The sequence below is a fragment of the Engystomops pustulosus genome, chromosome 4 (assembly GCF_040894005.1).
Source record: "Engystomops pustulosus chromosome 4, aEngPut4.maternal, whole genome shotgun sequence".
Taxonomy (NCBI): domain Eukaryota; kingdom Metazoa; phylum Chordata; class Amphibia; order Anura; family Leptodactylidae; genus Engystomops; species Engystomops pustulosus.
This window is the reverse complement of record NC_092414.1, coordinates 144,632,798-144,651,931: the sequence shown is the minus strand read 5'-3', so window position 1 is coordinate 144,651,931 and position 19,134 is coordinate 144,632,798. Positions and strand designations below refer to the sequence as shown.

The 19,134-nt window shown below is 47.1% G+C and overlaps 1 protein-coding gene across 2 annotated transcripts; it reads right to left on the bottom strand.

Annotated features, from left to right (window-relative positions):
- Positions 1-3,804: 3,804 nt before the first annotated feature.
- PCLAF (PCNA clamp associated factor) lies at positions 3,805-7,727 on the bottom strand. Of its 2 annotated transcripts, none has more exons than XM_072147933.1 (4): positions 7,568-7,727; positions 6,183-6,266; positions 5,016-5,190; positions 3,805-4,107 (listed from the first exon to the last, which is right to left on the bottom strand). In XM_072147933.1, exons 1-4 carry the CDS (start codon positions 7,620-7,622, stop codon positions 4,068-4,070), a joined length of 354 nt encoding a protein of 117 aa, XP_072004034.1. In that variant the 5' UTR covers positions 7,623-7,727; the 3' UTR covers positions 3,805-4,067. The 2 variants fall into 2 exon arrangements, with proteins under 2 accessions (XP_072004034.1, XP_072004035.1); XM_072147934.1 differs by lacking the exon at positions 7,568-7,727 and adding an exon at positions 7,147-7,261.
- Positions 7,728-19,134: the final 11,407 nt, after the last annotated feature.

Below are 19,134 nucleotides of genomic sequence, written 5' to 3'. Positions count from 1 at the left end.
TGTCTCAGATCTTCCGCTTTTCCCTGGGGAAGAAAGGACATCAGGTGAGTGGAATCTAACATTACACCAAGGAATTTCTTGAAGGTGGAGGGAGAAAGATCTGACTTTTGGGTGTTTATTAACCATCCCAACTCTGAAAGCTTGTTTAACGTAAGATCTCTTGCTATAATGAGATCTGAACTGTCTTTCCCCACAATCAGCAGGTCGTCTAAATAAGGGATGATAGATACTCCCTGTAGTCTCAGAAAAGCAACCACCTCCACCATGATCTTTGTAAACACTCTTGGAGCTGATGAAATCCCAAAGGGAAGAGCCCGAAACTGAAAGTGTAGGACAGAACCTTCTGGAGAGAGGACAGAGAATCTTAAAGGGAACCTACCACCACGAATCTACCTATAAAGGTAGATCGGGTGGTAGGTGGATGTAAGGGACGTGAGGAGAGCTCTTTTTAGAACTAATCCTCACGTCCCCGCTAACTTTATGTAGACTTTATTCCCCTAATATGTAGATTTCGTTATGCGGCTACTGGGGCGTGGAGTAGCCGGCACGAGGCTACACAGCGCGGCTACTCCACGCCCCAGTAGCCACATTACTCCTCCTACCTGGTTGCTTGCGGCGCGCAGCTCCTCGTAGCTGCGCGCCCTCGTCCGACAAGCCGGCTACTGCGCGTGCGCAGAACGCCATCATGACGGACGCGGGCGCGCAGCTACGAGGAGCTGCGCGCCGCACGCAACCGGGTAGGAGTAATGTGGCTACTGGGGCGTGAAGTAGCCGCGCTGTGTAGCCTCGTGCCGGCTACTCCACGCCCCAGTAGCCGCATAACGAAATCTACATATTAGGGGAATAAAGTCTACATAAAGTTAGCGGGGACGTGAGGATTAGCTCTAAAAAGAGCTCTCCTCACGTCCCTTACATCCACCTACCACCCGATCTACCTTTATAGGTAGATTCGTGGTGGTAGGTTCTCTTTAAGAATCTTTGAGATGAAGGGTGAATTGGGACGTGATAATAGGCGTCTTGCAGATCTATTGTGCACATGCAGTAATCGGTGTAAATGATTTGGGTCGCAGATCTTACCGATTCCATGTGAAACCGTCTGTAAGTGATGAACTTGTTCAAGGCCTTTAAGTTTATTATCATCCGGTTTGACCCGTTTGGTTTTTTGACCAGGAAGAGGGGAGAATAGAAGCCCGTCTTTTCTTGATCTTGAGGGACCCGGGAAATCACTCCTGAGAGAATGAGAGATGAGACTTCCTGCCAGATGAGAGAATGGGTAGAGGAAGAGGTAGATGATAAGGGAGGCATAAATCTTGATGGTGGGGGGGTACTGAATTCTATCCTGTATCCTGAATTGATAATATTCAGGACCCAAGGGTTTGAAGTAATACGAGACCATTGGTTGACAAACCCTATAAGACGCCCCCCCCACTCTGGCGTCACTGTCTCTTCCCTCCGGAGTTGTCAGGGGAATTTGAGAATAGAAACCCCCGACCTCTGCCGCCTTTAGGGTAACTCGAGCGACCCTGTTTACCTTTGCCCCGAAAGGTCTCCTTGGTGTTCCTGAAGGGACGAAATGGAGGTTTCTTGGAAGGTGCTTTGTTCTCCGGAAACCCCTTCTTATCTGAGGCTCTTTCTAATATGGCGTCCAACTCTGGACCGAAGACGAAATCTCCAGCAAACGGGATACTGCATAGCTTCGTTTTAGAACGAATATCACCGCCCCATTGTTTTAACCACAAGGCTCTTCTTGTGGCATTTGTTAGAGCCCCTTCTTTGGCCGCAAAACGGACGCCTTCAGCTGAAGCATCGGCTAGAAAGGCAGTGGCAGATTTGAGAAGAGGAATACTTCCTAACAGAGAAGCTCTAGGTGTGCCTTCTCTGATGTGGGATTCTAATTGGTTTAACCAGAAGAAGAGGGTTCTGGCAACAGAGGTAGCCGATAAATTTGACTTTAGGCTGGTCATAGATGTTTCCAAGGCCCTTTTAAGAAGGGCATCTGCCTTTCGGTCCATAGGGTCTTTGAGTTGCGCTGAGTCTTCGAACGGTAAGTCTGTCTTCTTGACAACCTTTGTCACCTGGACATCCATTTTAGGAACAGAGTCCCAAACTTTGGAGATTTCCCGATCAAAGACAAGACGACGTCTAAACCCCTTGGAGGTTGTGATCTTCTCTGGGTCCTTCCATTCTTCTGTAATTAACCCCAAAAGGGTATCGTTAACTGGGAAGACGCGTTGTTTTTTGGCCCTCAGTCCTCCAAACAATTCGTCCTCTCTAGATGTGCAGGGGACTTCTTCCTCAATGTCTAGAGTTTCGCGTATGGCCTTCAGTAGATTATCTAACTCATCCAATTGAAAAAGGTGACGTGGGTCAGTCTTTTGACCTACATCCTGGGAATCGATTTCTTCTGTGTCCACCATGGAACAGGAAGGGACTTCTGAATCATAATTTTCCTCCTCAGAGGAGGAGATGTCCGCTAATCTTGGTTTTTTTGGAGGGGGTTCCTTCTGTGTTGCCGAAGCCACCACTTTCTCCTCAATAAAGGATTTAAGTTCATCCATAAATGATGTTTTTTCCTCTCGCATAAACTCTTCTATACAGTTTTTACAAATGGGCTTTTGGTACGCCTCAGGCATAGTACGAAAACACATATTGCATTTCTTAGCAGTGCTTCTGCTCTTTGCTAGCTTTCTCAGACTTTTCTGGTCTGTCCTCTTTACCTTTCCCCTTAGTCCCTTGATCCTTGTCCTAAGGGAGAAAGGTAAGGAATAACTAACTTGGAGTTCTAATGTGATATACTACTAGAACATGCCATACAGCACCACTTACGTAACCAGGAGGGTGGAGTAGGCCCAAGTCTGCCTCATCAGCCATGTTAGAGATGTCTGGGACGGCCAGGCCACCGAACGGTATATGCTCCTAAACACCAGACACCGTTCCTCTGTTAGAGCTGAATTATATACCTTAACGGGGAGCCCATCCCCCTAGCTGGTGGCTCTGCTGCGCCCGTTCTGGCGCTCCGAGGCGCGGCTGACGTCACTTCCGGAAGTAGTCATCGGCCGCAAGGAACTCCTGGGAACGGAGTCATCCGCGCGGCCTCGCGTAGGCCTCATTCGGCTGCTGGAGACGACCGCTGTCCGGACCATCGGGGAACCAGGGAGGGAAGAACCCGGCCGCGGACCCGATCCGGAGGGGAACTACGACCTGCAATAGGCCGGCGTAACCCCGGTGAGTTTTTTCTCCTAGAAAGGAACATGCGCCCCCCCCCCCCCCTTAGGAGGAGAGGAGCCTCTCTGACCTATCCCCTGTAGGGACAGGAAGACACTGGCGGAAGGCTTTTAACCTCTCTGCTTCCTGTCCCTACAGAGGTCAAGGGGCATCCTCCAAGTGGGCCGTCATGGGGGACGTATTGGAAACAATGCCTCCTTTTAGTACCTTTAAATGCAGCCCCTTAACACCAAGTACAGCCTATAAGTGTAATAATGTGAGGGATTAAGCTAAACCAATATATTTATTCCAGAAGGAACAAACTCAACTGTAGACAGCACTATTTAGACAGGTCTCCTTAGTACAGTGTACGGAACAGGTTTAGCCAAACCAGTCTCCCTGGATAAGAACTACTCCAACATGGGATCACATTGCCTTTGTTGCATGCAACGAGCCCCTGCACCAAGTCTTACTGTAGGATTACAGTATTTGTGGGATCCATTTCTTGTTATAGCTTTATACAAATAGCCACAAAAAGCAAATGCAGCATAAACCCAGTGAAGGAGAACGGGTTCATTCAGAACAACTTGAGAAATGCAATTAAAGAAAAAAATTATAATTGGTTTAATACATGCAATGGCTTAGATGTATATTTGGGATCAGAGTGTATATTCCAGCAAAGTTTCAATTTAATATAAGTAAAGGGTCCTCAAAACCATTTTAAGAGTTAACTAAATAAGAAGTTTTATTAACTAAAAGACTACACTTATAGAATGACATAAGACTTTTAAGCACAAGGGCACTTAAATCTGTACAAAAGAAGCAGTTTTATTTACAAATTTACATAAATGAAATTTCAAGTTTCAGTCTTCATCCGAGCCATCTTCAGGCAAAGGGCGAGATCTGTAATGAAATTAAAATAATTTTTTTTTTTAGAGATCCAGGTTTTAGAATGCTACCAAGTTAATGAACATTTATTTAAAGGGAACCTACCACCCCGATTCTACTTCTAAACGGTAGAAGGGGTGGTAGGTGGATGAATGGGATGTGCCCTTTTTGGGCTAATCCTCACATTCCGGCTATCTTCTAGAAAAGTTTATTGCAGGGTATTTGCAAATTTATTTATGCAGCTACTGGGGCGTGGAGTAGCCGGACATGAGGCTACTAGTCGCGGCTACTCCACGCCCCCAGTAGACACGTTACTCCACCTACCATTTAATCTTCGGCACGCAGCTCCTTGTAGCTGTGTGCCCCCGTCCGAGTCCCCCAGCATCTGCTGCCTTATGCGCATGAGCTCCGGCCCCAGAGCCGCGCAGCCGAAGGCCTGAGTTATGCGCATGCGCAGAACGCAGGGGACTAGGACGAAGATTAAATGGTAGGCAGAGTAACATGGCTACTGGAGCATGGAGTAGCCTCATGTCCGGCAACTCTACACCCCAGTAGCTGCATAAATAAATTTGATTATGCCTGCAATAAACTTTTCTAAAAGATAGCCGGGACGTGAGGATTAGCCCAAAAAGGGCTATCCTCACGTCCCATTCATCCACCTACCACCTCTTCTACCTTTATAGGTAGAATTGGGGTGATAGGTGCCCTTTAAGGCTGTTTCAGTGTGATCAGCGCATGGTTACAGACCGTTCAAAGGACTGGTCATGAGCTTCCTTTGATCATATCACTATGATGTAAGGAATAACTGCATCCCCTCTAAACAGCAGCACCAATACAGCCATGCCATTTTGAAAAGGGGACGGGGCAGCGTTTTGTCACATTTATGCAGATGGAAAGGACTTCTATTGCTATTAGCAACTTACTTTCTTGGTGCCTTCCCAACACCACTTCCACCAGCTTCCTCATCGTCAGATGGCACATGGTTCTCTTTTTCAGGATGGCTTGTAGATGGGGATCCAAAGAACTCCCCGATACCCTTCTGCCATTTTGGTGTAGGTCGCACACATACAGGATTGCCCCCTGCATATTTGCCTTCAGCTTTGTATGTAAAATAGCAGAAAAAAAAAAAAAAAAGAAGGAATAGAATAAGTCAAAAAAGCAAAATAAGGTTGTTCTACAGACCCAAAAGTCAAAACATAAGCCAGTAGCAGTCACCTTCAGTTTACAGACAATCAGGCTCAATAAGATATTTCCAACACTTATAGTTTAAGGCTTCCTGCACACAATATCCATAATTATCAACAGCAAGTTGAGTTCCGCTCACATTTTGATGAAAAATAAAAAAAATTGCCTGAGCCACAAACTTAAGCAGGAATTGAACCTGCCCCATCTTTTGCAGGTTGGACTCATGCATATGGACAATGCCATGAACACAAGCGCTGTTTGAATATGAACAGAAGGAGAAATAAGCCACAACTAACTAAAGTGCTCCTAAAAAAATATTACATCTGATAATGGACAGCACCATTACACCAAAGCCATCAAAACTGGAGGACAAAGATTCTGAGATCTGCCCGGGGGAGCCATTAGTGTAGAATGCAAATACTCAATTACATGATAGTTACAAGGTTGTTTAGTCACTAGTCACTTTTCTCCTTTTGTTTAATCTTTATTTAGATTTCCTTCTATTGTACTCTTAATAAAACCCCTTTTAAAGAGCCATTAGTTAAATACAGACAATGCATAAACATTTTTCTTGAAAGGGTTAAGCTAAAATAAACAAATATTCATAGTAAGGCCTCAGTCACATGGCCTTCTGGAGGGAGAGGGAATGTACATGTGGCACAGATCCGCGGCAAACACAGGGAAAAGAGAGCATGCTCTATGTTCTCCCCTGTCTGCGGCGGTTTTATACCCCCTATGGAGGAGTACCTCCTCTCCGGCTCGCAGCAGCAAGCGGGTGTGCATAGGGCTGTATGAATGAACCTTAAGCCTCATAGAAATTCACAAGCTTCAATTTAAGACATTTGAAGCATAAAGTCACAAATTATCAAGTTCACAAAGACATGCATGTCTACATCAAAACTTACATTTCTTCCCTGTAGGAGAAGTAACATGATTTGAAGAACTAGATGACGCGCCCAGTGATTTCCTTGGTGCTCTGGCAGCAACAGCTGAAATATAAAACAATCAATATAAAATATTTAAAAATTAAAAAAAACAAAACAAAAACACAAGTAACTGCTTTACAGACTAAGGGTGATGCCACACATGGCATTTTTTTTTGGTCTTTAGTCTGTTCTCCCCAATTAACTTAATAGATGAACAGGTTGTAAGCTGCCAAACGCATGGTAAATGGCCAAAAAGGGACTGAAAACGGATCAAAGACGCCATAAGTGGCATCACCCTTAGGCCGCATTCAGACCGTACACAATCCACACCGTACACAGGGAAAAGAGAGCATGCTCCATCTTTCCCTGTGCCTGCAGCCAGGCAGGCATAAAGCTGTATGAATGTACCCTCATGCCAGCTTCACAGGAAAGTTTGGGGGTGTATGTATTGCCACAAGCAGGGATACGGTGCCGCACTAGTGTGGCAGTGTACACTGGAAAAAGATAGGGCATGTCTCATCTTTCCCCATGTGAATGGTGGTAGGCTGTGCATATGTACGGAGAAGGGAGGGGGTCACTACTCACTCTCCAGTAAAACAATAGATGCCCCTCAAGGTGTAGCCAGGCATACATAAGAATGCAGCTCCAGCACACTATTGCGGCCAACCACCTTGTCACGCCAGATACATGAAGAATACTCAGCTGCTTAAAGTATCTAGTGTGTATCAGCTGCCAGGTTTAAACAGAACTAGCAAGTGAAAATTCACAATTTCTTCAAAAGAACAGACACTGCAATCATTTATGATTTTACTGCTGCTATGGGCAGGATACACCGATGATAGGTCCAACCCTCATCAAACCAAGGGAAGTACAACTGTGCGGCCCCAACACAAATAGTTAATATCCATAAAACATTGTGGAAGTAGTAAGGACAGGAGCACACCAGATGTCACTACAATCATGAAACAAGTATTTCATTTGAAGTCAGAACAGCGGCCACTCGTGTGTAAAGTGTTGGTAACACTGTCAGCTGCCTTAGAGATCGCACACCATTCCCTCGCACTGAGATGATCATTAGGACAGAGAGGTCTCTGACAGTTTTTGGCGCGCTCCTCCCCTTGGCGCCAAAACAGTTTAACCCCTTCCTTCGCGCTCTGGCTTGGTAATAAAGTTCATCCAAGCTCTGAATTACTTAACCATCAAGAGCCACGAAGAGCTGTGATGCTTTAATAAAAATAGCGCAGCTTATTACAAGGCACAGAGATCACGAAAGTCTATGATGGCTCCTCTACGCGCTGTGCCTCGGACGATATACACATTAATGATAGTATAGCAGTCTTACACTGCGCCATAAGCCGCCTCACCTTTCCTGTAGCTGCCGGTAGACGAGCCCGCGCTGTCTGCCTTGGTCCGCACCATGATGTTGCTAGTCTCCGCTTTGCCGCCACACAATCTACTAAAGTTACTATTACCCTATAGCGCAATTTAAAGCTCCAACTTTGGCGCTCGAAATTCCAACCCGCCCTCTGTGTTACTATTGCACGCATTCCTGCAAGTACCGCCCACTCTCTGATAATCAGCCAATTAAAGCAGAGACAGCGTTGTCAATCATCCTTGCCAGGCTTCCTTCCCGCCCGAAGCTTCCGCTGTCAGACTGTGTCACTGATGAGTGGCCTACTCAGATCTTGAGTTTCCCGCTCACTTGCGTGACTGGCTGGCAGCTTGTTATGTGCAACAGCAACATGGAGTAGAGAAAAGACATCCTTACTGCATCATTATTGTAGCCTGGATTTCACAGCTTACAATGATTAGAAGCCAATAAATGTAGTTTACCGCCCAGCGCAGATTTCCATGTGGCATTTTTGTTGCGTTTTTAAACGTACAATAAAAAAACGCCACGTGGGAATTCGCTCAGAGAAAACTAATACAGGCGGCACACAGGTTTTGAATCCGTCTTTGGCCCATTTTTTAAGCAGTCCGTTAAAAAGTGCATGCGGTTTTTGAAAAAAGCATCCGTTTTTGACCCGTTTTGATTAAGATAATTGGTAAAACCGGTCAAGAACTGATGCGTTTTCAAAAAATGCATCCTTTTTTTTTTATTAACGGACTGCTTAAAAACAGACCGCCGGTCTAAGGGTGATGCCACACGTGGCATTTTGAATGTGTTTTTGGCCCGTTTTTAAGCAGTCCGTCCAAAAGCGCATGCGTTTTTTGAATATGCATGTGTTTTTTACAGTGTGAATTAAGATAATTCAAACCTATCAAAAACTGGTGCGTTTTCAAAAAACGCATGCGTTTTTCAAAAAAGTATGCATTTTGTAACGCATGCTGTTTTTGACTGACTACTTAAAAACTGGACAAAAACGCGTTAAAACCGCCACGTGTGGCATCACCCTAAAGGTGAGGAAGTGGTGACCCCTCCTCGCTCCATAGGAAACAGCGGCGCACGACCGCACACTCTCAGAAAGAAAGAACATGCTCTATGTTTTTGCGGTGTGTGGCGCGGATCAGTGCCACACGTGTTTCACCGTTCCGCCATTGCCATCCCCATGAATGGTCGTCTGAATGAGCTCAATTGACATTGTCAGAGTCAATTTAACAACATGATCAAAAGAGTTCAGTTCCTCATGGAACTCATCTTGTGGACCATGCCATAGGAGGAAGATATCATCTATGTACCTCCACCACCTCAAAACATTAGTGAAGTGGTGGGATACATAGATTGACTCCTCCTCCATTCTATCCATGAATATATTGCCATAAGTTGGTGCTATGTTTGTGGTACCATGTAACTGAATAAAAAAAGAATCTTTGAAAAAATAATTCCATTTCCAGTACCAATTCCAGTAATGTGAGTATCAGAGTGTGTACCTCAAGGGTTAAATTAGAGGATTCCAACTTCCTTTTCACCGCTGCTAGGCCCTGTTCATGGTCAATTGAAGTGTATAGTCTTACAACATCAAACAGTCCCATCAAGGTTTCTCCAGTGGGTGGTAAACAAACTTCTTGCAATTTGATTAAAAAAAATCCAAAGTGTCCCTAATATAGGAACAGGAATTCAAATTATAAGGCCATAGTAGTCTATCTAGGAAAATTGAGATATTACTCAAAGTTGAACCTGGCTGTTGCTTTATCTATCAGACCACCCAAGAGTGGCTCCTCTACAGTGGTTTTCACCCCCCTAGCAATTTTAAATCATCACTGAATTTTCTGTATACACAACTATCATACAACTGAGACAACGTTTCCTCCTCATAAGCAGTTGTGTCCATAACGACGACAGCACCACCTTTGTCAGCTGACTTAATGGTGATGCTGCCGTCACTGGCCAACTCTTTCAATGTGCACCATTCTTCCCTTGTTAAGTTAGGATTAGTTATAGTCTTTTTCTTTGATTTTGCTTTTAGTGACTTAAGATCTATCTGAATAGCCTGGATAAAGGCATCAATTACGGAAGAGGACACAGTAGGGGTAAAATTACACTTTTTCTAAAGATTTATATATTTTAACTGTATTGCAGCACTTCTACCAATAGTAGAAGTTTCTTTTATCAGAAAACCTTTTATGCTTCTGAAAAAGTTTTGTACATACAGTTCAAGACTAAAACAAATTAAGTCCTAAATTAGGACCAAAAATACAGTCCCCTATTCCCCTAACTCTTTAGTCTGATTAGAATTAAGATTTTTTGAGGAAATACCACTAGTTCCATTCCTTCTTTTGTATATCCGGTCTATTCTGTTTGTCAGGACCGGGAGTCTGTGGACCCTCTGGACCACCGCAGGAGGTGGTACTAGCTGACCTGGGACCGGAGTGTAAGTGGAAACCCGGTGTTCACCAGAGCTCGCCGCAAAGCGGGATGCACTTGCTGCGGCGGGATTCCACCAGGTCGTTCCACAGGTGTGACTAGCCCGCGGTGGCTGCCAAGATAGTAATACAGGAGACACCACTCACGTCAGAAATTGCAGGAGCTGGCACACAAGAACGCAGGACCACAGGGACGGACTGGCACACAGGAACGCAGGACCACAAGCCGACGCGCGCGCGCCCTAGGAGACGGGGACGCACGCGCCGAGCCGCAGAAGCTGTGGAGGAAGCCGGGAGCGGTGAGTGCAGCCGGGCACCGGAACATGGAGAGGCACGGGTGCACCCGCAATCCGAGACAGGGATCGCGGGAGCACCCGTGACAATACCCCCCCCCTTCGGCCTCCCCCTCTTCTTCTTGGTCCCAAGAAACCTCTGGAGAGTCCAATCCAAAATGTTCTTTAGGGCTCCGAAGATCTCTCCTCGGGCCCGAACCCCTTCCAATCTACAAGAAAGAACCGCTTTCTCATTTGAAACGAAGTGACGGAGGTAACAGCCCAAAGTCTGGTTCACCCTTTCCACTTGACCATTAGACCGCGGATGGTAGGCAGAGGAAAAATCAAGGTTGACTTGCAGTTGATTACATAAGGAAAGCCAGAATTTTGATACAAACTGCACTCCTCGATCGGACACGATGTGTAGCGGAAAGCCATGCAACCGGAAAATGTGTTTGAAAAATAAACTGGCAAGCTGTGGAGAAGACGGAAGACCTGGAAGGGGAACAAAATGGGACATCTTAGAAAACTGGTCAGTCACTACCCAGATAACAGTACTGCCTGAGGAAATGGGCCAGTCTGGCCACCAGTAGTAGCGGGAGATAATGGCCACAGTGCATTGCACCCCAGGGTGCCCAGCCACACAAGAAGAATGTCCCCAAGATAAAATCCTCCGGAGAGCAGGTCTGACATATGTCTCGCCGGGAGCTAGCTTCCGAACATCCATTGGAGCTGCAAGAACAAGCTGGTCTGGAGAGATTATGTGTCGAGGAGCTGGTTCTTCTCCGACAACATCAGCTTTGACGTTCTTGTCAGCGGGACGAAAATGGATCAGCAGGTCGAAACGGGAAAAGAAAAAAGACCACCGGGCTTGCCTGGGATTCAGGCGCTGGGCTGTGTGGAGGTATAACAAGTTTTTGTGATCAGTGTACACACTCACAGGATGGAGAGAACCTTCCAGAAGATAGCGCCATTCTTCTAGCGCAAGCTTGATGGCTAACAGCTCCCTGTCTCCTATCCAATAATTTCTTTCAGCTGGGGAAAAGGTCTTGGAAAAGAAGGCACATGTAGAAGTTCAGCCCTTAGGCCCTTTCTGGGAGAGCACTGCTCCAGCTCCTACGGAAGAAGCCATCTTAGGCGAAACTCGGAGTCGGGCATGCATTACCGAGCGTGTAGTTGTACTTTTTATATTTCAACGTTTGTGAGTATTTTTTTATTAAAAATCTTTTTAATAACTGTGAACATGCTGCACCATCGTGTGTCCTTTTATCATTTGAGTAACGAACGCAAGGGAGAACAGGGCAGGTGGAACGACTGTGAAAGAGACGGAGTTCCCCGGTGGGAGGAATTTGCAGCAGCACAGGAACTACCGTTTACCTTGGAGACGCTGGGAAGACAGCTTGCGTTGAATTGAAAATACCAAGGGAAGACGTACATACCTCTCTGTTTCTGTGCGGGTCTCGAGTTACTGACCTGATAGGACAACATTCAGACTTGTGAGTACTGGGACTCCCCTATTGGAAAAAGACACTGCAGTGCGGTATGCTTATTTTATTCTATCATCTGTAGCGATAACAGGAGAACGTAGAGGCGGAGGTTAATTTTATATTTGCTTTGTTGGTATCAGGCCTAGAGAGGACTGGTGCCGAGGCAAATGCGGACTTCAACTTGGAGAAGGCCTCTTCAATAGTAGGAGACCAGGCACGTGGATTGGCACCCTTCTTAGTGAGTGCCACGATGGGAGCCACGACAGTGGAGAAGTGGGGAATGAACTGTCGATAATAATTTGCAAACCCGAGGAATCTCTGTATGGCTCGGAGACCCTCTGTTCCATTGAAGAACAGCAGACAGTTTTGCGGGATCCATCTGAAGGCCTCTATCGGAAATTATGTAACCCAAGAATGGAAGTCTGTGCTGGTGAAACTAGCATTTCTCCAGTTTGGCGTACAGATGGTTGGCACAAAGTCGACCAAGAACTTGATGTACGTGTCTCTGATGGGATTCAAGGTCTGGAGAGTATACCAAAATGTCATCCAGGTAGACCACGACACACGTATAGAGAAGATCTCGGAAAATGTCGTACACAAATTCTTGAAAAACGGCAGGGGCGTTACACAGTCCGAAGGGCATTACTAAGTATTCAAAATACCCGTCACAGGTATTAAACGCTGTCTTCCACTCGTCACCTTTGCAGATCCGGATGAGATTGTATGCACCCCGAAGATCCAGCTTGGAGAACACCCTGGAACCGCGTAGGCAATCAAAAAGTTCCGTAATCAACGGCAGAGGGTAACGATTTTTAACTGTGATCTTGTTCAGCCCTCTATACAGGGACGTAAGGAGCCGTCTTTTTTGGTGACAAAGAAAAAACCTGCACCAGCCGGAGAGGAGGACTTGCGTATGAATCCCCTCTGCAGGTTCTCCTTGATGTATTCAGACATGGCAGCCGTCTCTGGAACCGAAAGTGGATAGACTCGATCTCTGGGAGGGGTAGTGCCAGGCAGGAGATCCACTGGGCAATCATAGGGACGATGTGGTGGCAAGGTCTCCGCTTGCTTCTTAGAAAAATGTCAGAAAAGTCCCGGTAACAAGCTGGCAGACCCTCCAGAGAGTTGGAAGACACAGAAGAGGATAAGACCGGAAGTGGAGCCACCATACATTGGGATTGGCATTCAGGACTCCAACGTAGAATCTCACCAGTCTTCCAATTGAGAATCGGGGCATGTAGCTGGAGCCAGGGAAGACCCAGAAGAAGAGCTGATGTGGAGCGAGGCAAGACATAGAAGACCAAATCTTCTTGATGTAGGGCTCCAACCTGAAGTCAGATAGGTTCCGTGCGGTACCGGACTGGATCGGAAAGAAGCTGTCCGCTTACAGAAGAAATTACGAGAGGAGACTTGAGAGGAACCACCAGAATGTGATGCCGGGAAACGAGAGCGGCATCCACAAAGTTCCCCGCCAAACCGGAATCCAGGAACGCTGAAACCTGCACGGGAGCACCGGTGCCAATACTGAGAAGCACCGGAATAATCAGACGTGGAGAAGCTGAATTCACACTTAGGGATGCCTCTCCCAAAAGCGCTAAGTGCTGCCGTTTCCTGGACGTTGGGGACGCACTGGACAAGTCCCGATGAAGTGCTTGGGACTGGCACAGTATAGACAAAGGCGTTCTTGGAAACGTCCAGATCGTTCTCCAGGTGTAAGTCTAGCTCTATCAACCTGCATTGGTTCACCAGCAGACTGAGTAACGGGAGGCTGGAATGGCTTCTGGAAAACCGGAGCCAACCGTGGCAGACGTGGGAGCTGGACTAGAGATCGCTCGAGTCGCAATTCTTCATCTCTTTCCAGGAACCGCACATCAATCCGGTTGGCCAAGGTGATAAGACCACTCAGAGTAGTCGGAAGATCACAAGCAGCCAAAGCATCCTTAACCTGTGAGGACAGGCCTTTCTTAAAGGTTGCACATAAGGCCGCCTCGTTCCAACAGAGTTAAGACGCCAAAGTGCAGAACTGGACAGCGTATTCATCCACGGTGGAGTCTCCTTGGCGTAGGTTCAGTAATGCTGTTTCCGCAGATGAGGCTCATGCTGGCTCCTCAAACACGGACCGGAACTCTGCCAGGAAGTTGGTAAGGGTGGCCGTAACTGGATCGTTTCTGTCCCACAGAGGAGTAGCCCAGGCCAGGGCCTTCCCGGTGAGGAAGCTGATGATGAAGGCCACCTTGGAACGTTCGCTGACCAACTGAGATGACATTAGTTCAATATGCAGTGAGCACAAGGTGATGAATCCTCTGCACTGTTTGGGATCACCATCATATTTGTTAGGCATAGAGAGAGAGACTCATCCTAGGCTCTGGTGCCGGGGAACAACCCGGGATGACAGGCGAAATCACAGGAGTAGTTGAAGAAACTGCTGCAGGAGTAGTCACCGGAACTGGATGCTGAGGCCTGGAGTCAAGCAGTTGTAGAGTGGAAGTGACTTGGCCTAAAAGTTCTCCTTGGGCAGCGATCTGCTGCGACTGCCGGGCGACAACACTGAAAAGTTCAGCCAGTATCTGACGTGGCTCCTTGGCGGGGTCCATGGCTGGATCTTACTGTCAGGACCTGGAGTCTGTGGACCCTCTGAACCACCGCGGGAGGTGGTACTAGCCGGCCTGGGACCGGAGTCTAAGTGGAAACCCAGTGTTCACCGGAGCCCGCCGCAAAGCGGGATGGACTTGCTGCGGCGGGATTCCACTAGGTCGTTCCACAGGTGTGACTAGCCCGCAGTGGCTGCCACGATAGCAATACAGGAGACACCACTCACGTCAGAAATCACAGAAGCTGGCACACAGGAATGCAGGACCACAGGGACAGACTGGCACACAGGAACGCAGGACCACAGGAACGGACTGGCACACAAGAACGCAGGACCACAGGAACGGAATGGCACACAGGAATCACAGGAACGGACTGGCACACAGGAATCACAGGAATGCAGGAATCACAGGAACGCAGGAATCATAGAAGAGCTTTCTCTTCATGGGAAGACTTGAAGATCCAGCGAGGGCAATAGGAAGAGGCTGGAATTTAAATCAGGCCAGCGCCATTTATTGGCGCACTGGCCCTTTAAACCTTAGCAAGCCGGCGCGCGCCCTAGGAGACGGGGACGTGCATGCTGAGCCGCGGACGCTGCGGAGGACGCCGCTGGAGCCGGTGAGTGCAGCCGGGCACCGGAACATGGAGAGGCACAGGTGCACCCGCGATCCGAGACAGTGATCGTGGGAGCACCCGTGACAGTACCACACCCCCCCTTCGGCCTCCCCCTCTTCTTTTTAAAGTATTTATTTATTAATTTTTTAAAATTTTTGTAGAATAACAATAAACTTGAACAAGATAACAAGACAGGCGGCTACAACGTATTATTCTCTATATTAGGCTGCATTCACACTGCCGTATGGGGGGGGCGTATATAGGGCCGATGTATATATGGCCTATATACGTCCCCCATAGACAGCAATAGACGCACGGCGCCATATGTGAGTGGTGTGGTGCACCACAAGTGGGGCACCGTACCGTGTGAAAAAATAGGATATGTCCTATCGGTTCTCGGCATACGGCACCATGTTCCTCTATGGAGAGGGGCGAGGGTGAGCAACACCCCCTCCTCTCCCCGGCGCCGCCGTGTGCCCGCCGTGCTACGGTACGGCAGGCATCGGCAGTATGAATGCAACCTTAAGACAAAAGCAGGTGCAATGTAATTGTGTCAACTAATCAGTCAAATTCTCAATAGAGGTAAATGTGATATACATAATATACAGTAGTGAGGGCCATGATACTGTAGACAGCCAGGCTGTTTGTAACATATAACAACAAAGATGCAAGACAAACAGAAATTCTCACACCCCAATATTCATCCTTTCTTTATATATAGGTAGATATTAGCCTGAAGACTTATATAGTAGTGTATGGATTCGCACACCACCTGGACCAAATGAGATCAAATTTCTGATGGCATTTCCTGCTGGTATATAGCGAGTGGTAATTGGGAATAGCGCTATTAATGAGCAAGATCCATCCTTTTAGGGGGGGGAGGGGGTCCCGATCCTTCCAGGACATCATTACCACTTTCCTGGCATAATATAACATAAACTGGAAAAAAAAGATTTTGTCGTAGTAGCCATTGATAACATTGTTCATAATACCCAAGAGACATACTGTAGAGGACATTTGCTGGGGGAACTCAAAGTGTTTTTTAAGGAATTCCAGAATTTCTGACCAAAAGATATGAATCTTAGGGCAGGACCAAACACAGTGTAAGAAGGATCCAACTTCAGCCTGACAGCAGAAACACAAATCATTGGGCATTATCCCCATGCGAAAAAGTTTTGCTGAGGTGAAGTAAACCCGATGTAAGAATTTAGATTGGATTAGGAAGTCCCTTGCACTCACCACAAATGCAAAATAGGACAATCCAACCTCCCACCAGTCATCATCAGACAGGTCAGGGATGTCAATCCTCCAACTTTCCAGTGCTTTATCAAAAGGTCTAGTCCTTTGCTCTTGTAGGAGAGCGTATACCAGCGTGAGTGGTTTAGGGAGGTCCGGGGTGCTCATCAGATTCTACAGCTTTGAAAAATTTGTCTGTCAGGCCAAAAGAACCAAATTGGGCCTTGAAAACATGGCGTAATTGTGTGTAGTGAAAGACAGCTGTTGTGGGCAGATTATGTTTCTCCCGTATCTCAGCAAAGATAAGAATTTCAGCATTTGTAGATATGAGTTGGCCAATGAATTTCACCCCTGCCGCCCCCACATTGTCCAACCCCAGAGGGAGAGGAGATGAGGGAGCCATGGATTGAGCCACAGTGGAGTCCTAGGTAAGAAATCTTATCTGTAACCAGTATTTGCGCCCTACGCCAGCACACCGCCACTGTGCACATAGGGAGTGGAACGTTGAATGGAGTTGTGAAAGCTTCGTAAGAACCCGCTATGGCTCCTGCTAGAGCAGTGGCGGCATTGCCTCTGTCAGAGACAGTCACTCGTGTTCTGCAGTAAGGCAGGAGTGCTATTGCGTGCAGACTTATATAACTGGTTATCAGCAGCAAGAGATGATACTGAAAACCAAATCTGCTGATGGTTTGTCCAATGGGGTCGGGATAGAGGGAAAAGAGTTAGAGGAAGAGGAGAAGAGAGAGATCCAGAGAAGAAGACACTGAAGGTGTGGTCATAGAGATAGAAAGAAAACCAAGAGAGTGCAGTGTCCTTCGGGCCAATGGAGCAACGCATCCTGAGGAGGAGCTGGTGATCCACAGTATCAAACGCTGCAGAGAGATCCAGTAGAACGAGGAGAAAATAGTGCCCTTTGGATTTATCAGTGAGTAGATCATTGAAGAATTTAGAAAAAGCTGTTTCAGTAGAATGCGTAGAGCGGAAACCAGATTGTAGGGTGTTAGCTGAAAGATAGCGGTTTAATCGAACCAGGCGTTCGGAGATGAAAGGGAGATTAGAGACTGTTCAATAGTTAACAGCACTGGATGGGTCAAGGGAAACTTTCTTTAGTAATGGGGTGACAACAGCATGCTTGAAGGGAGAGGGATAGACACCAGAAGAGAGAGAGTGGTTGAAGATTTTAGTGTGATAAGAAGTGACCACTGGGGAGAGAAACTGTACCAGATGTGAGGGGATGGGGTCACTAGTGCAGGTAGCGGGGCGAGCAGAGGAGATGAGCCTAAACACTTCTTCCTCTGTGGACTGGCTCAAAGCAAGAGAGCAAACAGGATGAAGTAGCGGAGGAAAGGGGATTAATGGAGTTGGTGATTGGGATTTGATTTCCTGTTTAATACAGCCAATATTACCTGTAAAGTAGATGGCCAGATCTTCAGCCCCGAGGTTTGTAACAGGTGGCCTAACCTTTGGTGTTAGTAAGGAACGAAGACTATCAAAGAACCTTTTAGGATTGTTAGAGAGAGAGGATGTTAGATTAGTGAAATAGACCTGCTTGGCTGGATGGAGGGCGGTGTTATAAGTTCTAAGCAAGAATTGGAAGTGCAGAAAGTCTGCAGATGTGTACGATTTTCTCCAGACGTTCGGCACTCCTGGAGCACTGCCGAAGGAAACGGCTTTGAGGCGTCTGTGTTAAAATGACTGTCGACTGTGTTTCGAAATGTTCAGACTAAGGGAGGTGCCACCTCATCCAGGGCACTTTTAAGGTTGTGATTATGTTAACCTGGTGTTTGGGGAGAAGAAACGGAGAGAGCCGCAGGAGAGGGAATGGGTGCAGCTGTAGAATCTAAGAGTGCCATTCGTCCCCTGGCCTCAGATCACTGCACAAGGTGTTCGAGGGCTCCTGCACCTGTGTGGAACTTCTTAAAAACTGAGCCGCCCAGACTGCTGGAACACCAAGGAGGTGAATTGTGACCACCCAAAAGACTCCACGCTGATGCCATATGCCAGGGGATGAAGCCTTTCCACTGGGGAGCTGCGTTTTTTAAGTCACCACCTGCAGTCACTGCCCCTGCCCAGCCGCTTACTACATCCAGCCCAAGCGATCTCTCTATGTGCTACACAAGGTGAGCAGCCTAGACTTGCATTGACTGCCCAGTCACATCCAGGAGGGTACCTGTGACTGTTCTTCTAAACCACGCCCACAGATATGAATCTTACACTGACCTGAAGCAGGGATCGGAGCAAAAGCAGCAAAAACTACTGCGAAAAAATTGCAAGGTAAGTGGTAAAAAGTTATCTTTATCATGTTAGGATCACTAGGGAATTAAGATTTGAGAACTTTCTTTTGTGGACAGTTGCTATCTATATACTGAGGGGGCACGTGCAGGAGCTACCTATATATTGAGGGGGCACGTGCAGTTGCTATCTATATACTGAGGGGGCACGTGCAGGAGCTACCTATATATTGAGGGGGCACGTGCAGTTGCTATCTATATACTGAGGAGGCACGTGCAGTTGCTATCTATATACTGAGGGGGCATGTGCAGGGGCTATATATATACTGAGGGGGCACGTGCATGGGCTATCTGTATACTGAGGGGGTACATGCAGTTGCTATCTATATACTGAGGGGGCACATACAGGGGCTATCTATATGCTGAGGGGGCACGTGCAGGGGCTATTTATATGCTAAGGGGGCACTTGCAGTTGCTATCTATATGCTGAGGGCGCACTTGCAGTTGCTATCTATATACTGAGGGGGCACGTGCAGAAGCTATCTATATACTGAGGGGGCACGTGCAGTTGCTATCTATATACTGAGTGGGCATGTGCAGGAGCTATCTATATACTGAGCGGGCATGTGCAGGAGCTATCTATATACTGAGTGGGCACGTACAGTTGCTATCTATATACTGAGGGAGCACGTGCAGG

Bases quoted from the DNA above. Each gene is read 5' to 3' on its own strand.
- PCLAF (XM_072147933.1), bottom strand. From the start codon at position 7,622: ATGGTGCGGACCAAGGCAGACAGCGCGGGCTCGTCTACCGGCAGCTAC. The intron at 5,191-6,182 runs GTAAGTTTTGAT...TTACATACAAAG, and splicing joins TTCTCCTACAGGGAAGAAAT to CTGAAGGCAAATATGCAGGG. The intron at 4,108-5,015 runs GTAAGTTGCTAA...ATTTCATTACAG, and splicing joins GTTGGGAAGGCACCAAGAAA to ATCTCGCCCTTTGCCTGAAG.